The 18,398-nt window shown below is 38.4% G+C and overlaps 1 protein-coding gene across 3 annotated transcripts in view; it reads left to right on the top strand.

The window, feature by feature from the left end:
- Positions 1–6: 6 nt before the first annotated feature.
- The window catches only part of MIER3 (MIER family member 3), a 20,948-nt gene continuing 2,556 nt past the window's right edge, over positions 7–18,398 (top strand). The window contains exons 1-9 of one of the 3 annotated variants that reach the window (XM_025201165.1): positions 7–34; positions 3,214–3,359; positions 5,219–5,353; positions 6,884–7,004; positions 8,387–8,472; positions 8,700–8,772; positions 13,076–13,227; positions 13,658–13,739; positions 17,395–17,486. In XM_025201165.1, coding sequence (XP_025056950.1) covers positions 3,261–3,359; positions 5,219–5,353; positions 6,884–7,004; positions 8,387–8,472; positions 8,700–8,772; positions 13,076–13,227; positions 13,658–13,739; positions 17,395–17,486 — 840 coding nt within the window. In that variant the 5' untranslated portion in view covers positions 7–34; positions 3,214–3,260. Of the gene's footprint in view, positions 35–3,213; positions 3,360–5,218; positions 5,354–6,401; positions 6,580–6,883; positions 7,005–8,386; positions 8,473–8,699; positions 8,773–13,075; positions 13,228–13,657; positions 13,740–17,391; positions 17,487–18,398 lie in introns of those variants that run through there. The other 2 variants (XM_014518806.2, XM_025201167.1) reach the window with 2 other exon arrangements.

Raw genomic sequence — 18,398 nt, 5'->3', positions numbered from 1 at the left:
CCCTCGCAGGCTTCCTTCGGCAGCTCCAGCCCAGGTGCGTCCCACTTCCTTCCTTCCTTCCCCTCGGGGGAGACGCGGGCGGGTGCCAACTTTCCCTCCTCCCCTGACAAAGTTCCCCCGGGACCATCGGGGTCCTGCAAATGCGCTGCGTGCCGCCCCCCGCACTGCCGGACTCCAGCCCCCGTGCCCGGGCGCTGCCGGCCAGGGGCCTGCTGCTCGACTGTGCGAGAACTTTAAAGAAAAAGCCAAACTTTATTTTCCTTCAAAAGTGGCCTTTTGAACCTGAGCTCCCAGACTGGAGGGAGGGTCGTTTCCCCCCTTCTTTGCTACAGGCCTGTAAAACATTCCCCTCTCAACTACGTGCTTAAAAGTTTCCGAGGGTAGGTTGAAGACATGTGAATGCGCCGCTTAACCTGCGGCCGGGCTCCTCGATGGCCCCAGCCCTTCCGAGTGTTGGCAGCCTGAGCTTACTTTGCTTCGCATGAGGCTGTTGTTTCTTTGATGGTTTTTCTTGCAAAATTAAGTTTGTCCCTAAGTTAATAAGATCCCAAGTCTAAAAGCTTTGGTAGCCAAATCCAAGATGGCATCAATATAAGGTGATCCTCCAGTAGATTCTGTAAGTAGAAAATTTTAAATGTTGGGATTTTCCATGTATAGGATCAGGGTACTGAGCGTCATCTTCAATTTGTCCCACATGCAGCAGTGAGTCAGGGACCAGGCTTCTGCCCTTGGCTCTTCCCCACACCCCTTGCCCGTTTCTGATCTCTGCCCGCACCCCCTGCCAGCCACTTTCTTTCTGGGTGGCTCTAGCTCCAGGGCAGTTAGTGGCATCCGGCCCAGCCAAGCAGAAGCAGTGGCAGCAGCTCCAGGCCCTGCCTGGCGGTGTTGGTATTGGGGCTGGAGCCAGAGCCCTTGTTAAGCAGTTGGAGACTGGGGGGCGGTGGGGAGCAGGCTGCACAGTCTCCCTTGTGCTCCCTCTAAGCCACATGTCTCTGGTCATCCCTGTGTGTGGCCCCATCCCCACCGCGCAGTCTTCCCCACACTGCCTCTGCTGTGAGCCCCCTCCCCTGCTGCACAAGCCACCCCAGCCCAAGGCAGGCAGTGGCTTGGCTCTGGCTTTGGCCTCAGGGCCAAAGTTGGAGCTGAGCTGTCACCTGGCCTTGGCCCTAAGCCAGGGCTTCCCCCATGTTGACTGGAGGGGAGCCTCATCTTGGATTCAAGTAAATATAGTATTTTGTTTCTGCTTTATAATCTTCTCTAACTAGCTCAAACAACTTATGAAGAATATTTGTGCTATAGTAATATAACTTAATGTTGATTCTACTTGAACTATCTTTAATTAAACTAGGTACTATAATTTAAACTAGATACTGCAATTTGAATAATGTGCATTTCATATCTGGGTAAAATACTTTGTATATTCTTTATCCGAATAAGGTTAATGTTTTTTGGTTTTTTATTTAAAGTCTGCATGGGGAATACACTTTCACTTTAGCTATGTGAACTAGTAGAAAATAGCAACTGGCAGGGGTAATTTTTAGAATATATAATGTGTGATTTCAGATGCAATAACTTCATGTAAGATGGCTGTTTATCTTAATGGTTCTTTAGAAGCTTTAGGATCAGGATCTCATATGTAACCAAAAAGAATTCACATATATATATGCAGTTAAAAGGATGTTGTTAACTGGTTTTAGGTACTATATAGCTTTTTAGCACTCTGTTAGAACTGTTTTGATAAGAAACTTTCATTGGATACTTTTTAACCAAAACTGTTGTTATTTTGAAATGTTTTCCTGCAGTTGTGTGAATTTGGACAATGTTATTCTAGAGAGAACTGGATAATGAAAATGGCTACTTTTTATTTTCATTATTTGTGATGGCAAGAACTATAGTTTGTCCTTTTTCTTGAAAAGAAATTAGATGCTTTAAAAATCTGAAATGTTAATAAGGAAGAGAAGGTGCTTGAAGGGAGTGCTCTCGGGATACTAATTTTAAAGGATAATATTAGCAAGGGGGTGGTTGGCTTTTTGCTTAACAAAAATCAAGGAGCAATATGGATTTTTTCATGAAGCTTAAAGTCCTCATATGGAAATCATTTTCTAACAAACATTACTTTTCTTGATGTCAGACATTGCAACATAGTGCTAATATATAGGAACCTGAAAGTGAAATTAGTAGAAATGAATGAGAATGAAAGGATATATATGGTCTCTTTGCATTCTCAGACCTAAAAAAATGCCTTAATTAAAATTTTGAAAAGTTAATTATACATTAATATTTTTTGTTTCAGTGTTCTGTGGTTAAGAACATGAGAATGTGTTCCTTAAAAATGCTTTAAATCAAAAGGTGTCCTTTCAAATATTATGGTAGAAGTGGATTAAGATCACATAGCTGCAATACACAGAATGTTCTAAAGAAATTTTAATAAGGACTATATGTAGGTTTTTGCTGTCTTTCTTAGATCTTTCCTTTATCATATTTTACCATTAGAATTCCTTAAGTCTGTTCCTCCATTCTGAACAAACAACCCTGAATGCAGTGAAGTATCCCCTTCATGGCACTAAATTCTGAAATAAGCAAAACTCTGCTTTTGCTTTTAGTAAAAATGTGATTAACTTAAGTGTTTATAAACAGTGCACTTGTTGTTCTAAAGGGTTTCAACCTTGTCTTTCATTTGTGGACCCCTAACAAATTTTGAATGGAGGTGTGGACCCCTTTGAATTGTAAGTGTGGGTATTCACATACTTTTGATTGATCATAATCATCTGCGGACTGCCAGGAGGAGTCTGTAGACCACAGGTTGAAAACCACTGTTCTAAGAGATGCTAGTCTGCAGGCTATGCAAAAATATGCTTAGGGCATCAAATCTAAAACCTTATGTCAGGACTGCATTTTACAGTATGGTGCTCATCTTAAGTATATATCAGATACTTTTTCTGATATATAAAAAAGTATGCACTTAAAACCAGACTTTCTGTAACAGACCTCTGTTCAGTGTCACTTTTCAACATAATTTTGTATCAAGTAGTCTAAACTGTAGGATGCAAAATTGCATCTACAAGTTACAGGTATAAAATTGGAGTTCCAGTTAAAGAACTCCTTCCTCACCCTTCTCCTAGGAAGTGTTGACCACACGCGTGCACACTTTAATTTTTAGGAAAACTGTGTGGCACTACAGCATTCATTTTTTTTTTTTTTCTTTACTTGTAGTTGGCTCTTTATCTTCTGAGGATCATGATTTTGACCCCACTGCTGAAATGTTGGTACATGATTATGATGATGAGAGAACTCTTGAAGAGGAAGAAATGATGGAGGAGGGCAAAAACTTCAGTTCTGAAATTGAAGATTTAGAAAAGGTGGGGAGTGACTTGCCTCTTTCTTTAAACACAGCTGTCCTAGCCCTGCTTTAGCACATACAGAGAACACTATCTCTTCTTTGTAGTTGCCTTGTTTTAATGGACTTGAAATACCTTTTCATCCCACTTAAAAGTCCAGTAAGAAGAAATGTATGCATCTTTAGTGAAGCTGAAGTTAAAACAGGGTTGAATTGAAGGATGTAATTGCTCTGTTAACTGGAAAAAAAGTTAATATAACTAGTAGGTTCCCCACCCCTTCCCTACTCTGGACGAGAAATTACTGACCATTAGAACAAATTTGTTTCGGTTCTCTGGTACCTAAAGCCACTGCCTATCTATTCTGTTTGTGGAAGCAGAAACATATTGATTGTTATAAAATATTATTTTTTAATAATTGGCTTTGAGTTGTAAATAATGGTAAAACACAATATTAATGATTTGATTTATTCCAGGGCCCCAGCTTCATTATTTTGATCACTTAGTGTTTTTTCCCGTCGTCTTGGGAAAATTTAGTGGGTCAGAATTAATTGATGTCAATAGTGGCGGAGAGTCAGAAAATTAGTATAAGTGAGTTTAACTTGTACCATTTTGAAATCATGTGGGTGTCCAAAATAAGTAACTTGCTACTTGGCTTCTCCTACTCTATTTTACACTCTCGGGATAATTGGTTTTTTCCTTTTTCACCCCTTTTTCCATCCTTCTCTGTCACTTGTTTACATACCCACTAAATGTCAAATTGATGCCAGTTACATTTCTGTTTGTCCCAGTTACATTTGTATTCAGACAACTGTAGAACTGAGGCCAGCTACTTATGGACGTGGACCTGCTAATACCAGGTCTAAAGTTGGCAGTGTAACTTAATGTATATTTTCTATATGTGGGAATGACTGTGTGCAAACTGGTAGGTTTCTATGCCTCTGTCCTTGAGAAACAACTGTTTTCTGTGCTGGGTTGTAAACATTCAGTTATAGGTTGGAAATAACTTGTTTTTCACAACTAGCTGTAAGTCATTATTATGTCACAGAATGATATAATTTCTAGTAGTTTGGAAGAAAAATAATTAAAAGCCAAGAAGCTTGAAGTGTTGTTATTGCACAAACTCTCAATACTGTCAACACTTAAGCATGCATATAACTTGCCCTTTGTGAGAAGTCTTTGTAGGACAGAGGCTTTAGATGGCTACAAGAAAAGCATCACTTAATTAGCATGAAAGTTCAATAAGAACATTTTAGAACGGTGTGTATAAATGCTTGAAAATACCTTAAGACTTCTGTTGTCATGAATCAGTCAACTAATAAAATGGGAGTTGCTGTTTTATTAACGCCGGTAGAAAGTACAGCCTGGTGACATTGCTGGTGTAGAATTTCTTCCCCAGCTTTGAATCAGCCTGCCTTACTCAGTTTTATCTTGTTTGTTACTCTCCCTTTCTTCTTTCTCCTGCTCTCTACGGGGAGAAAAAAAAAACCACAGACAAAAAATAAAAGCATAAAATGTATTCATGAGGCAGAAGAAATAAAATTAAAAATTGTGTAAGTTTGCTGCTGTTTGTTATGTCCAATTGCAGCTGTGATTATTGTTTTTTGGCATGATACCTGTTTTCATTTTGACAATAGGATTATCTTCTGACTAAAAACTCTGCCTACAGACATTATTGGGAATTAATTTTGGCTTTATGTCCAAAAGGGTTCTAAATACTTTACTAACCAGACTTTCTAAAGAAAGTGGATTGGGATAGCACAGGTCTTTGTACTTAGCTATTCTAACTTTTATTTGAAAGTCAGCTTCTCTATTTATGACTGAATAATTCTGTGAAGTGGTATTTGCTAGTGTTGAAACAATGTCTCCTTTCTCTTGATTAGGAAGGAAACATGCCTTTAGAAGACTTACTGGCATTTTATGGCTATGAACCTACAATTCCAGTTATAGCAGGTTCCAGTGCAGATAGTTCTCCAAGTGAACTTGCGGATGAACTACCAGATATGACTTTAGACAAAGTAAGTTGGAAACAATTTTTCTCTAAGAAAATTCAAAATTAGAAACCTGCATAACTAACCTTTGATTTTTTTTTTTCCCTTCCTCCTTATAATAGAAAAGTAGAAGACATGAATTATTTTTGCAATCAGAATAATAAATGTTAGTGTTTTGAAATAATCTTAATGGACAATGAGAATCTGATTCTGAGTTTATTTACTATTTCTGTTTTTATTAATGAGTATACAAAAATAATAAAAATGATTGGTGCTACACCAGTATTTGAGCGTAGAACACCCCTATTTGAATTGCTGAAATATTAAAGGCTCAAGTAGGCTTTGTTTTAAACATTTTCTTTATGGAAAATCACAAACAACTTTTTTTTTTTTTTTTTTAATGCATAGAAAGCTGGGGAATATATATGTGATTTTAAAATGTATGTACAGTATAGCACATGATGGATATGCAGTGATTCTGAAAACTTGCTTCTCAGTGCTGTGGAGTATTCCTTTCAACTGGATATGCTTTGAGAAGTATTTGACTTGTGGGAGGCAAGCGATAAACTTTCATCTGTATAATGATTGTATGTATTATGTAACTAGTATGAAACCTGAAACTTGAACATTTTAGAGTGTTACTATTGCAGTCTCTCTTTCTCAGTTCTTCTGAGCTTTTAAACCAACTGATGTTGGGTTTAAGATGTATGTGGCTAGAAATGGTTCCATTTGTATGATAAAATCTCCAGAGAAAAGGAAGTCCCAATTTTTATTTTCTGTAATCTAGCATAATTATCAACTCATCAGATAGCATATAAGAGTGTTCCTGCATGTTGGTCTCAGTGGGATCCCTGTCATTCAGTGCTGTGGCTACAAAAATTTTGGTCTGGCTTGCTTCCCAATACTCTCTGCAACTTTTTCCTTTCTAACCTCTCCTTAGAGACACTCGTATGCATCTACAAAAGCATGTTCTTTTTCCTCATTTGTCAGAGGAAAGCTACATGTCCTGCATTTTGAGGGGAAAATCCTTCTGAAAAAGTAATATGGCTGTGGCCTATTTAATTTTTTCCCCTAGAGTTTCAAAGGACATCAAGACCAGAGGTCAGCCTATGGTAGTGCCAATGGAGTTGTCACGTAAGGAACAGAGGAGATGGTCCAAAAAGCCAGGCTGGTTCTATAAGGCTCCTGCAGTTTTGGAAGCAGTTCACTGGCCTTTTCCCCTGGGACCTCTCCTTCCTTTGCAGTACCTTAGGGTGGGTTTCCGAGAGGCATCCTCACAGAGCCTTACTCCCATGAGCTTATTTTAATGGAGGGAGGAGGATGAAGAATTTTATATAACCACTCACTCCAGAACTGAATATTTGATTATATATTGCAAAAGCCAGTTCACCATTGTTTTTGTTTAGTATTGCTATAAACATACCAGTGTTGATTTCTGTAATCTAAAGACTGAAGGTTTTTCCCTCTAGTTGTCAGTTCCTGAGGCTTACTTGCCTACATACAATCCCAATTTTTTTTCTCTCTCTTTTTTTTTTTTTTTTTTTTTAAATAATATAGGAGGAAATTGCCAAAGACCTCTTGTCGGGTGATGATGAAGAAACACAGTCTTCTGCTGATGACTTGACACCATCAGTTACTTCGCATGAAGCAACTGACTTCTTTCCTCGACCATTAAGATGTAGGCAAACCAATGTTTATTATAGTACTGTCCCAAGCATGCATTCTAAGCACTGTATAGACCTAAAGAAAGACTGCTAAATTGCATAAGTACTGCAGTCTTTGAGGTGCTGAGAACTATTCATTGACTTCAGTAGCAGTTGGGGAGCATTGGTACTTTGCTGGATGTTGTACATGGGTGTCATTTTTGCATGACATTATTGATGCTGTTCTATAGAATCTGATGTATTTATATTGTGTAAGTGTGATTGTACCCAAAAGAAAGTGCATTGAGGAAATGTCTCCTGCCTTATATACTAGTGAGTGGCATGAGTTAATTTCTCTAAATGCTGGAATCCTCCATTTAAAGAGTCATTACTAACATTACTTCAATCTTGTTCATGTTTATTAACCAAGGGAGGGATCCCTAATTTTTAAGTGGCTGGGAGCTGTGGACTGCGCATCCCAGGGGACGTAGTGCCAAGCCATTGTCCCTCAGGCTGCATCCGCCCTATCCATTCACAGCCCGTTGCATTGTGTGGGTGGCCATTGTGCTGCTCTGCAGGTTTCCCTCAGTGCCATAGGCTGTATTGACCCACTCTGGGGCAAGAGCACAAAGTGAAAGCTGGGTGGGGGGGGTGGGCGCTAAAGACCCCAGCTGCAGCAGCAGTCAAAACAGTGAGGAGAGCAGTGGTTAGGTAAGCACGCAGGGGCTGCATTTTAACTGCCAGTTGGACAGTCCTGAGCTAGGGTACAAGTGACTCCTTCACTTAGCCTGACATATGGAGAGGGAGCTGTTTCCTCCATTACATTATTTCCCTCAACATATGTCTATTTTCCACTGTGATTTATGGAAGGAGCCTGACTTTGAAGCTGGGATTTTGTGGGAACTAAGTCTGGGGATATGATACTGCCACATAACCTGCCTTTCAATAAAACAGTCTGAGTAACTTCTGAACTTCATAAAGATGCTAGAATAAACAGTGGCCTTCAACATGACTTTGCTTGTGGTTAACTGGGGGTTAAAATTTAGCCCCAGTATTTTCCTGTTCTTTACCAGACTTTTTCTATAAGTGCAATGCCTTTATTAAAACAAATTGATAAAGAAAAATGATCTCATTCCCTCTTGTCAATTGGCAATATATCTCTAATGGTCTCAGTTTCAAGTGATAATAAATGTGTATTGCAGAATTAAAACAAGTCAAAGAATATAGGTATTTTTATGCTGCAGTTTCATAGAAACACAAATTAAGAACAGTCTGTTGACCAACGTCTATAAATAAAAGCAGATGCTCTTATTGTAGGATAAAATAAAGCAGATGCAGTAGAATTTATTGTAATTCAACATGCAAACTGTAAACCAACGCTAAATAAAACTTCTTTTTTATATGTTTGTATATAAAGCAAACACTACCTGTGATGGAGATAAGGAATCAGATGGTGAAGATGTAGAGGCAGATGCTGGTAATTCATCTGAAGATTTGAGGAAGGTAATAGAGAACAATATCTGTTTACATATGACAAATCTTAATGGGCTTTAATTTGAACAATAAAGTTTTCTTGCAATTAAGATTTTATCCAGGTTCTTTATTTATGCCTTATCTTGTGCATCATATTAATACTGTATATTAGATAAAGATGTCATATCTTTGAATACATTCATTTTTAACTCTTTTTTTGTATCATGAATGAATAAAAATTCTTTCTAACTCTTCAGGAAATAATGGTTGGCTCCCAGTATCAGGCTGAAATCCCACCTTACCTGGGGAAGTACAATGATAATGAAAATGGTAAGTTATTTTACATTTTTTACTTCTGCACTGTTGAGTAGCAATTAAATAAAAAATATTTAAAGTCTCAAAAACTGTAAGATAGAGGGCTACATTCAGAAACAAAAATAAGAACTAAAATAATTTTCAGAAATGTTATGATAAGTGTCTTTTGAGTCCACTAAGAACTCTTTGGTATAAAGTTCTCAAAAAGGAAGAAAAGAAAATGAATCAATTTTATGCTTGGAGGATCTAATAATACTAGCCCAAACAGTAAAATGGATCAAGAATGATGTGTATGATCAGAACTAGTAAAGCCTGAGATCATGTCATTTAGAATTAACTTCAAGACTTTCAGAGAGATCCTCTCAACTGCTCTTGTATGCCAGAAACTTTTCAATCGTAATCAAATAGTATTTTTATTGCTTTCAGGTAGTTATACCTTTGTGGGATGCAAAAAAATCAATCAAATGAAGCGATACATTCTGTTCTAAATGTGCTATACAAGTTGCATTTTCTAGTCCTGAGTATTCTTGGAAAGGTTCTGTGACCATGATTATAAAACATGCTTCTCTTTGTCTCGCTTGCATGATGCTTAACCTCTGTTTTAGGTACAGGCAGCATGGTTACAGTAGGAAGAACATGAATAAAAAGCAGTCAGTTGTTTATTTTAACTACCCTATCCTGCTGAATAGTAAGGATACAAACAGCTATAGTAGAAGAAAACCCTCAAACTCTATCCCATCCAGGAGCTGATGGTGGGAAATATTAATAAATGGACAGTGTGTACATATGCATATACACTTGCATCTCCTGTAGCATTTCAAGATTCTTTGGAACTGCTTGTATTCAGTCCATAAAATTTTTATCAGAAAATGAACACATTAAGCTTTGTACTAGCATTCATACTTCATTCAAAAGCCTGAGTTTGCAAATAAGGCTAAGAATTGAGGAACCATACATCTTAGGGGAATTGGATGCTTTGGCAAGGTTTATATAGCACCGGAAGCTGTTCAAAGACCTGGACATCAGAAGCTTTTTTTTTCTCTTACTCCCTTTGGTGCTTTTCTAGGTTCTACTCTGATTATTATAACCCCATTTTTATTCCTCTCTTGCTTCTCGGGAATCGGCTCTGATAATTCAAACAAAAGCAGTGGTAGTGAAATACAGCTTCTTTGGAACTGCTGAGCATCCTGCTAAGAGTTTGTTTACTAAAGAAAAATATCTGCAAAGGCTGAAGATGTGCTAAGGACAAGCTGAGAAGTTTATGCAGCTTTTACCTTGGGTTTTGTCAGTCTTTTTGTCTTCGCTAAAACTTCTGACCTTTCCTAAAATTGTTCTAGAAATTGAGAAAATAGCTTATATGCCACTACTACGAGGAATGTATAAAAGCAGGGTTTGGTCTGGTGCAGTGGGCTCTGTTTCCTGTCACAGTTCTGCATCGAGGTTGCTGGTTCTTTAAGTGAAGTACACCCGTTATCCTACTATACCCCATCTAGACCTGATCAAGATGATGGGGTGCAACCAAGGGTAATAAACAGAGGAAGCAGAAAAGGAATTAGCTATCTGTAGGATTTTTTTTTTTTTGAGGAGGCAGTTAAATGGATGAGAGGTCCCTGGGTTTCTTTGAAAAGGCTGAGAACTGAAAGAGGTATGCTTGTGGGCTTTCTTGAAATAGAGTTGAGACTGGAAAAATGAAATTTACAGTAGTAGAAAGGTGACCTGGTGGCTTCTCAGCAAGAAAACTGTGTGTCGGATCAGCAAAAGGGCTTACCTGCTGACTTCTCTGAGCTGAAAAGCTGGAGCCAGATATCCTCGGGTGTTCTCTCAGGCTGTGTGTTAAATGATTCAAAGCAGTGCCATTCAGACCTAGGCAAGCTAGCCCTGTATGTTCTGGTTTCACAACTAGAAACAGCATAGCTGTGCTCCTGGGCTAGTTAGCCCTGCCAATATGGTTATGCTGTTCCTTATTTGGAGATGGTGAAGAGCCAGCTTGGGTATCTCTGCGCAGCACTGTGGTGTGTGCTGGATGTGCTTGGGGTAGACATACCCTGAGGTTTTTACCATCTGACCACTCCAGGAGAAAAGAGGCAACTCACCGATGGAGACCCTGAGGAATTTCAGCTGGGAAGAGCAGTCCAGGACTCCAGCAGGAAGTGCTGGTGTGGTGTAGGTTATCAAGGGGACTGACAAAGAGCTTCAGTAGTAGATATATGTCAGTTGAAATATTATTCCTAGTGTGATGAGTTGACTTTCTGAATTCAGTTCATCTCTTTTGCTGTGAGAACTGTCAGCCCAAGTAAGAGTGATTCTTTATTTGTTTTAACTTTATTTATTAATGAATCCAACCTATTAAATAACAAATTTAAACATTTAAAGATATTGAATCCCCTAAAATATGGGTAAAGATAAGGGTTCCACCACAGGCTTATGAGGGGTTAATGACGGCATATGTAGACTGCACATGGCCACATAGTTCTAGCCATAGGAGTTGTGCCAGAAGGTTATGCTCTAAATTAAGTCTCATAATGAAGCTTTATAAAAGCAGCTTCTATTTGGCACCTTTTGAAGTGATAATAATGGTTTATTCTTTCCCCACACTTGCTGAAGGTCACTTGCTACAAGGCTATGGGTTCCTGCTAGACCAGGGATGTCAAACTCATTTGGACCCCATGGGCCAGATGCGTGGGCCATGAACTGGCCTACATGCTGGCTGAACAACATGGTGCCAGCCCTGCAGGCCGGGTCAGACTCAGACTTTGCCCCTCTGCCCCTACATGCCATATCCAGTGCCCATTTGGTCTGACTGGTTCAGGACTGTGTCAGTGGTGCAGTCCCAGACCAGCCACAGTAGGCATCATAGGTACTGGATCCAGCACATGGGGGAGGGAAAGGGTGGTGGGGAGTAGGGCTAGCACTGGGGGCCAACTGACATGGCTCTGTGGATCAAATCATTAACACCCCTGTGCTAAACTATACCAGCCTTTATCATTTCTTTGACTGTCTTGAATTGGCTACCTGCTCTAATCTTGCATTGCTTTCAGACTGGACACGTCAACATGAGACATTTATTGTGGAGTAAGCTAAATAGCTGTGCAGTAGGTGTCTCGGCATCTACATGTACAGGGCTGTTAGGCTGGAGTAAACTAATAAACTCTGCATCTGGGTAGTATTTGTAAAAACAAGTCCTAACCTGCATGTGTGGATGCTAACCCAGCTGGCTAGGGCATGAGGATGCTTCAGTGTGTTCCATCCCAGCTCAGCGTCCTGAAATCCCAGGTGCACGTTCAAATGGTGCACCCAGGAGCAATACACCAGAGTTTATTGCTTCAAATTAATTGCACATGTAGACCTGCCTTGTGAGAGTTTAAAATGTAATGTCAAACATGCCTGTTTATAAAGTTAAATATTTTAAGAGTAGGCAGTCTGAGATTTAAATGTTAATGAATACTTCTTGCCAACTGAGTCGGTCATGTTGTTTCTCATATTTTCTGATATAACTATGTTAAGTCACTTAAATTGCACAGTTACTTTTTCCAGTTTGCTTTGAATTAAGGAGTATCAAATCATAACTTCATTTCTTAAAGAATATGTAAAAAATAAATAAATAAATAAAAATCTCTGAGACTAGTAGATGACTAGAGCTGGAAATCACAATATTAGCATTTAGATCAGTCACTTTAATAATACATACCAGTTTTGACTGGTAAGGAACATAGGTTATTCAGCGTATGCAAGGTTTGAACTAGAAATAAAACACAAGTATGTCTATTGCACATTTGTAGGGTTATTCTTCTCCATGTTACCAAGGATTGTGTTTTGAATCTAAGCAAGTAAAGATATGAATATCCCTTGAGTATTTGCAAAAACACTCAACTTCATGGAAACCTCATGTGCATAAATGTTTAGATTTTAAATTCTGTAAATCCTTTTTTTCATAAATCTGACTTTTCCCTTGTTCCAGTATAATCCTAATTCATTTGCTGTTGAGACATGTTGCAAGGCCCCTCTTAATTGTGGCTGTTGAGGAAAATTGGATTTGATAATGGTTGGTATCTGTGCCTGGGCCCTCATGTTGTCATAGTGTTTGATTTGACTAGTGCCATTTTGTTTTCTGTTTTTGGGGAAGGTACTGATTTTTAATGTTAGGCTTCTGAAAGGTTTGTCAGACCAGTTTGCATGAGCTGATGGTGTGGTCCACAATGTCAGATATAGCAAGCTGGATGCTTCCTTCCCCTTCCCATCCTCCCCCACCCCTCCTGGTGTTAAATTTCAGTATACAGTAGGGTTTGATATTTCTTTCAATGGATTTTTCTCTAAACAGCATATGAAAATGAAGACCACTTACTTTGGAGACCAGATGTGATTTTGGAGAGTAAAGTGAAAGAATACCTTTTTGAGACCTCTTTAAGAACTGGAAATGAAAAAATGATTGGCAGAATTCATGAAGGAATACAGACACGGGACAATGAACAAGTAAGTGGTACATCCTAGTCACTTGTAGGACATTGCTTCCTACCTAGTGTTCTCTTTATACACTACTCAAACATTTATCTTTCTACTGGCAAGTACAAGTAAAGCATGGCCTTGCCAGCAGTTAAACTGCTGCTGACCTATAAGTACTAGTAACCTGGCAGTAGGACTAGGCTGTATGATTGTGACAGTGTGCCTTTCCGATTAACAGGTTCTTAACTAACCATCCAGCTTCAGAAGCTACAAGGATTGATATGATCGATTTTAACCTTATTTAAACAGTTTTGCTTTGTTTATTTTTAATTGCATTGTATATAAACTATGATTAATGTTGCCATGAAACTGGATGACAGAGCTTGACACAATTGTGACTTGTTTACTCACAAGTTTTACATTATCTTTTTTAAAGATAAATATTTGTTCAATCTCCTAGGCGCTGTATGAACTTCTGAAATGTAACCATAACATTAAAGAAGCAATTGAAAGGTATTGCTCAAATGGAAAAGCCTATCAAGGTAAAGCTACCTGATTTTTCAGAAATACTTGTCATAATTTTTTTTTTTGTCTCAAAGCTAACGTGGAAATATGTTGAACTAAATTCTTGTTCCCAGTGTCTTACCCTTTGCACTGCCTGTCTGTAGTAGAGAGAGAGAGAATCTAGCTGGAACTGGCCAATTGAAACTTTCTGTTGCTTTTTGGAATGTGCAGATCCAGCACCTAAAATTAATATCTTCCCCTTCTTATTTTATCCTTTCCTCCCATTTTGGTGTTAAAAAAAGACCTGGGTTGCCTATGTGTGGAACAAAGTACAACTTAGTTTCCCTATGGCAGTTCTTGCTCGGCATATAGTTCTTTTTGGTAGCATAACCAGTTACCTTGAGTTAGAGTAGCCTTTCACATACCCTAACATACATCAGTGTTCCTAGAATCAGTAAAACAGTCTGTGAGGTAGTCCTACCCTTTCTTGCAAGGAGTCAACACTGTTACCAGTATAAGATACTTCCTTTGTGTGTAGACATGTGAATGTGCATGTAGAGGTTTTTTCTTCTGTTGTAAACTTTAATTTTCATTATTTATTTGCCCCAAGTTTTTTTTGCCTTTTTAAAAATAAATAGGCCTGATCCATACACACAAACATAAATAGAAAGGCAAGGGCAAAGTTAAGGGCTTGATCCTGCAAAGTGAACATCTTCCATGTGGTGCTGATATCTAATGCTGTTGCCATTGATGTGAAAGGGAATTGAAGGTACAGGGAGGAACCCAATAAGGTTTTTGCAATAGATGGGAGCATTTAAATATTAGAAGGACCTATCCTGAGCATTTCTTTTTTTGCAGTGCAGATGAGGCTGTCTTGTTAGACTAAAGTTTTATGAGGTGATCTTTGGATGCTGCTAAGAATATTTTTTTGGCTACTTTGGAATACCTTTCTGCTGAAACTAGCAAATGTGATACAGTAAGGATATTACACACCTCACTGCCTCTTTAATACCCAATTCTGTAATCATTGTGAGATTTTGCAATTTCATTTGTTTTTAGCCTTTTGTTCACTAAATATTGGTTTCAAATGAAGATTATGCCATCATTTGTTTCAATGAGAGACTAAATTTGATAGTTGAATATGATAAAGACACAAGCTATGTGGTAAGAAGGAAATGGGTATTAATGTTGACTGAATAGTGGGCAGTTTTTATTATATTTTGTGTTTACAACATGTTTCTGTGAAGCTCTCATTAAAATTAATAGGAATGCTTGCAGTGTAGATTTCAGTGGGGCTTTAAAAAGGTGCTGGAGCTTGAGTTGCACAGGATACTTCCCTATCATTGAAAGTTGTCACCTGGATCAGGCTTTCTATCAGCTCATTGGGTTAAAATATCAATGATGGGTGGCAGTCATGGCATTATCAGTGAAATCAGCATCTCTAAAAATCACTGCCAGAATCCCAATTTGGTACCTAGCCAAACACAATGTGAGAGGTAGCTGATTTGATCACCTTTACCAAAAATTCCACGTGAATCTGAAGATGATAAATTTTATTTGCTGTAAAAAGAGACTTTTTTTACTCTGTTACTTTGTAACTGAGTAACAAAATTGTTTTAAGGACACTTAAAACGATTAGAATTAATTCACTTACTCTGGGTTATATTTCTAAATTCATTTAGAAATACAGGTACTTGTTTGCCTGCTATTAGCTCATCTTTTGGCAAATATTTGTATCCTGATTTAGTGCACTTTAAGGTCAGTAATAAAACAAATTGTTATACCATAAAAAAAATAACAGCAAGCATTTTCCGTTTATAGGAGTTGCTTTGTTTTGTGCTAGAATCTGACAAACATGGTGTATATATAGATTGCTAAATAAAAATCTGTCATATTTTGTCCTATTTAAAAATGCATATAGATACTAAATCCAATACAGGGGTTGGGTGGTATAGCTACCAACTTTGAAATTTTTGGCTCATGGTGTAGAATCCAGAAACCCATTTAAGTGCCTAGGCTCCCTATAGTTTGTATGTGAAGTGTTGGATACTTCACAAGGCTGATCTTAAAAACCTATATGCAGATGGGGGAGTAGCCCAAAGCTTAGCCAATAAAGAATGGCAAATCGCCAGGGCAAATCTGAAAACTTGCCTCACAGGGGGGACTCCTGCACTCAAGTCAGGGTTGTGAGCATGCTCCTTTATAAACTCAGAATCCAGAGCCCAGGATCCTTTTTTGAGAAACTGAGCTGGACACTTCTTCTGAAACAGTCGGAGGTGGTGGTGCCGGCGGCAGCAGCAGCAGTGTCCACCTTTTATGTAATATCCTTGTGGCTAGAACACTTACCTACCCATATCCTCAACCTCCCAAAATAGCCTGAACCATACAGCTGGAGTCCTTCCTCTTGAAAGTGAGCCAAAGTGCAGGAAAAGTGCAAAAATCATAGGGCCAACAAGCAGTGCACAAAGAGGTGTCTAACTTCCCAACTGAGTGCTCCAACCACTGGCCTATGAAGGCAGAGTCCTGTGTTCTGGTCCCTGGTCCTAGGACTGTTTTGGTTATTTTAACATTTTACATGTAAAGAAAAACATTGGCTAAAACACTGAACCTCCTGAGGCCGAGAAGAATATTGACCCTGGATCTCCTACTTCATGGGCAAGTGCTCTAACCGCTAGCTAATTTGTAAAATTGGTGAGTGTCACTGCCACCACCTCCTTCAGCCATGTGTGCTTTGTTTTGTTTTGTTTTTTAAAAAACAAACAGAACAAAAAACCCAGCAATGAGCACTTAGCAAAGAGCCCAGTCCTGTCTCTGGGTTCTGTGCTGCTCTGAAACTTGGAGGAATGCCTAGTTCCTGGATCCCGGGAAGGCTGGCACTGAGCTACACAGACTGAGCAGTCCTGGGCTGGTCAAGAAGCAGAATTCTGGGTGCCTAGAGAATTTTAAAGTCAGATAAGGAGAGGTGTCATGAGTTTACACTCCTAGTAATGCTTCCTAAACAGGAAGTTTCTGGGGAGTATTTTTGTCTTGGGTAGATTTCAGGATGCCAAGACCCAGTTTTAAAGTAGAAAGAGCAAGGGTGTTATACCATTCAAGTTGCATGGTCTCAAACCACCTATGATAGTGCTAAGATACTATTTTTAGGAACACAGTTCAGTTCTCAGTCTGCAACCTTGTAGAAAGTAGGAGTTTCCTCTGATACATTTTGGTGTGTTTGAAGAATGAATCTGAGGTGTCAGTTAATTTGAAGAGCTGCAAACTTTCTACAAAACTAAATGCACAGAGAATTGACTCCTACCTCCTTTTTCGAAGGCCTTTATCTCTTGTCTTTAACCCACTGAAAATGGATCTTATTAAACCATTGCAGAAAAATACTGATTTTTACAGCCTAGAGATGTTTTCAAATGCATACAAAAAAAATTCAAAGTGAATTAAATTAATGTTTTCATCTTTCAGTGAACAGCTGTGTATGCAGAGTTCATCATTAATGGATGCAGTCTTCTAAAGAAGAATATTACATTAATTAGGTGTTTCCGTTTTAATAATAATAAACATTCTAAAGAACCTAGCTTTTCCCTTTAATAATTAGATTTTCGTGTGTTATCAGTAAAACTCTTATTCCATCTCTAATTAAAAAATTGTCACTGAAAATAAGTGGTTTTTTTTCTGTTGTTTTGGGGAATTCTCCAGAAGAGATGACAGCATGGACAGAAGAAGAATGCAGAAGCTTTGAACATGCACTCCTGATTTATGGGAAAGATTTTCATCTCATACAGAAAAACAAGGTGAGATGTTACACAGCTAAATGGGGAGTGGAGGGGAGTGGTAGATACCATTTCAAAATCTGGAAAGAAATGAAATTTGACAAAAGACTGAAGTAAAATAAACAGCAGTGCATTACAGTCTTGTTTGTCATTTGCATGCCAATTTTAGTACAAACCTCAGTGAAAATCCAGCATTTGCAAGATAAATCAACCTGTTAATCTCTGAAATAAACATGTATTCATATTGTTTTCATGTATAGTCTAATTTTGTTATGTTTTAAACTCTGCTTCTCCTAGCTTTTTTTTGTGGTTGTGTTCTGCACTACCATGAGTCATCTGGATTTGTTCTCAGGGCTAGACCAGGAAAATAATTTCACGAATATGCTTAGCCTGTCCCTGCCATAGCCAGCAGGGGGTTGGAGTTCTGCAGCCACAGTGGATTAGCTACATAAGTCTTAGCAAGACAATGGAATATTATTCTCTTGTCACATTAAGGAACATTGATCTAAACTGCTTCTGGAAGGAGACCCATCTACTCTACAAGTGGAAGGATAGGAGCTGCTTTGTGGACAGAGAGAAATAATTTTTAAAAATTGGTACAGTTCAAATATATTTAAATACACATTTTTGAGAATCTAAATAATTGTATTTTCAACATTTTGTTTTATTTTCTGATTAGCATATTGAGTTATTTCCTTAGGAAACTTGACTTTACGTACTGTAGAACTTGGGGTTACTGTAGAACTTGGGAAGGGAAGTATTGAAGTATATTGAAAAACTGATTTATTATTTATCCATTTGTGGTTGAATGAACTTAAGGATTTATGCTATTAGCAACTAACCCTCCTTGCATAAGGAAAACAGGAAGGTATCTGGAAACTTCAGTCTTATGTACATATTGCATGTAGGCTCATGGACAAGAGTGATAAAATG

This window comes from Alligator sinensis, unplaced genomic scaffold (genome assembly GCF_000455745.1).
Source record: "Alligator sinensis unplaced genomic scaffold, ASM45574v1 scaffold123_1, whole genome shotgun sequence".
Classification (NCBI taxonomy): Eukaryota; Metazoa; Chordata; order Crocodylia; family Alligatoridae; genus Alligator; species Alligator sinensis.
This window is presented reverse-complemented; position numbering and strand designations above follow the sequence as displayed.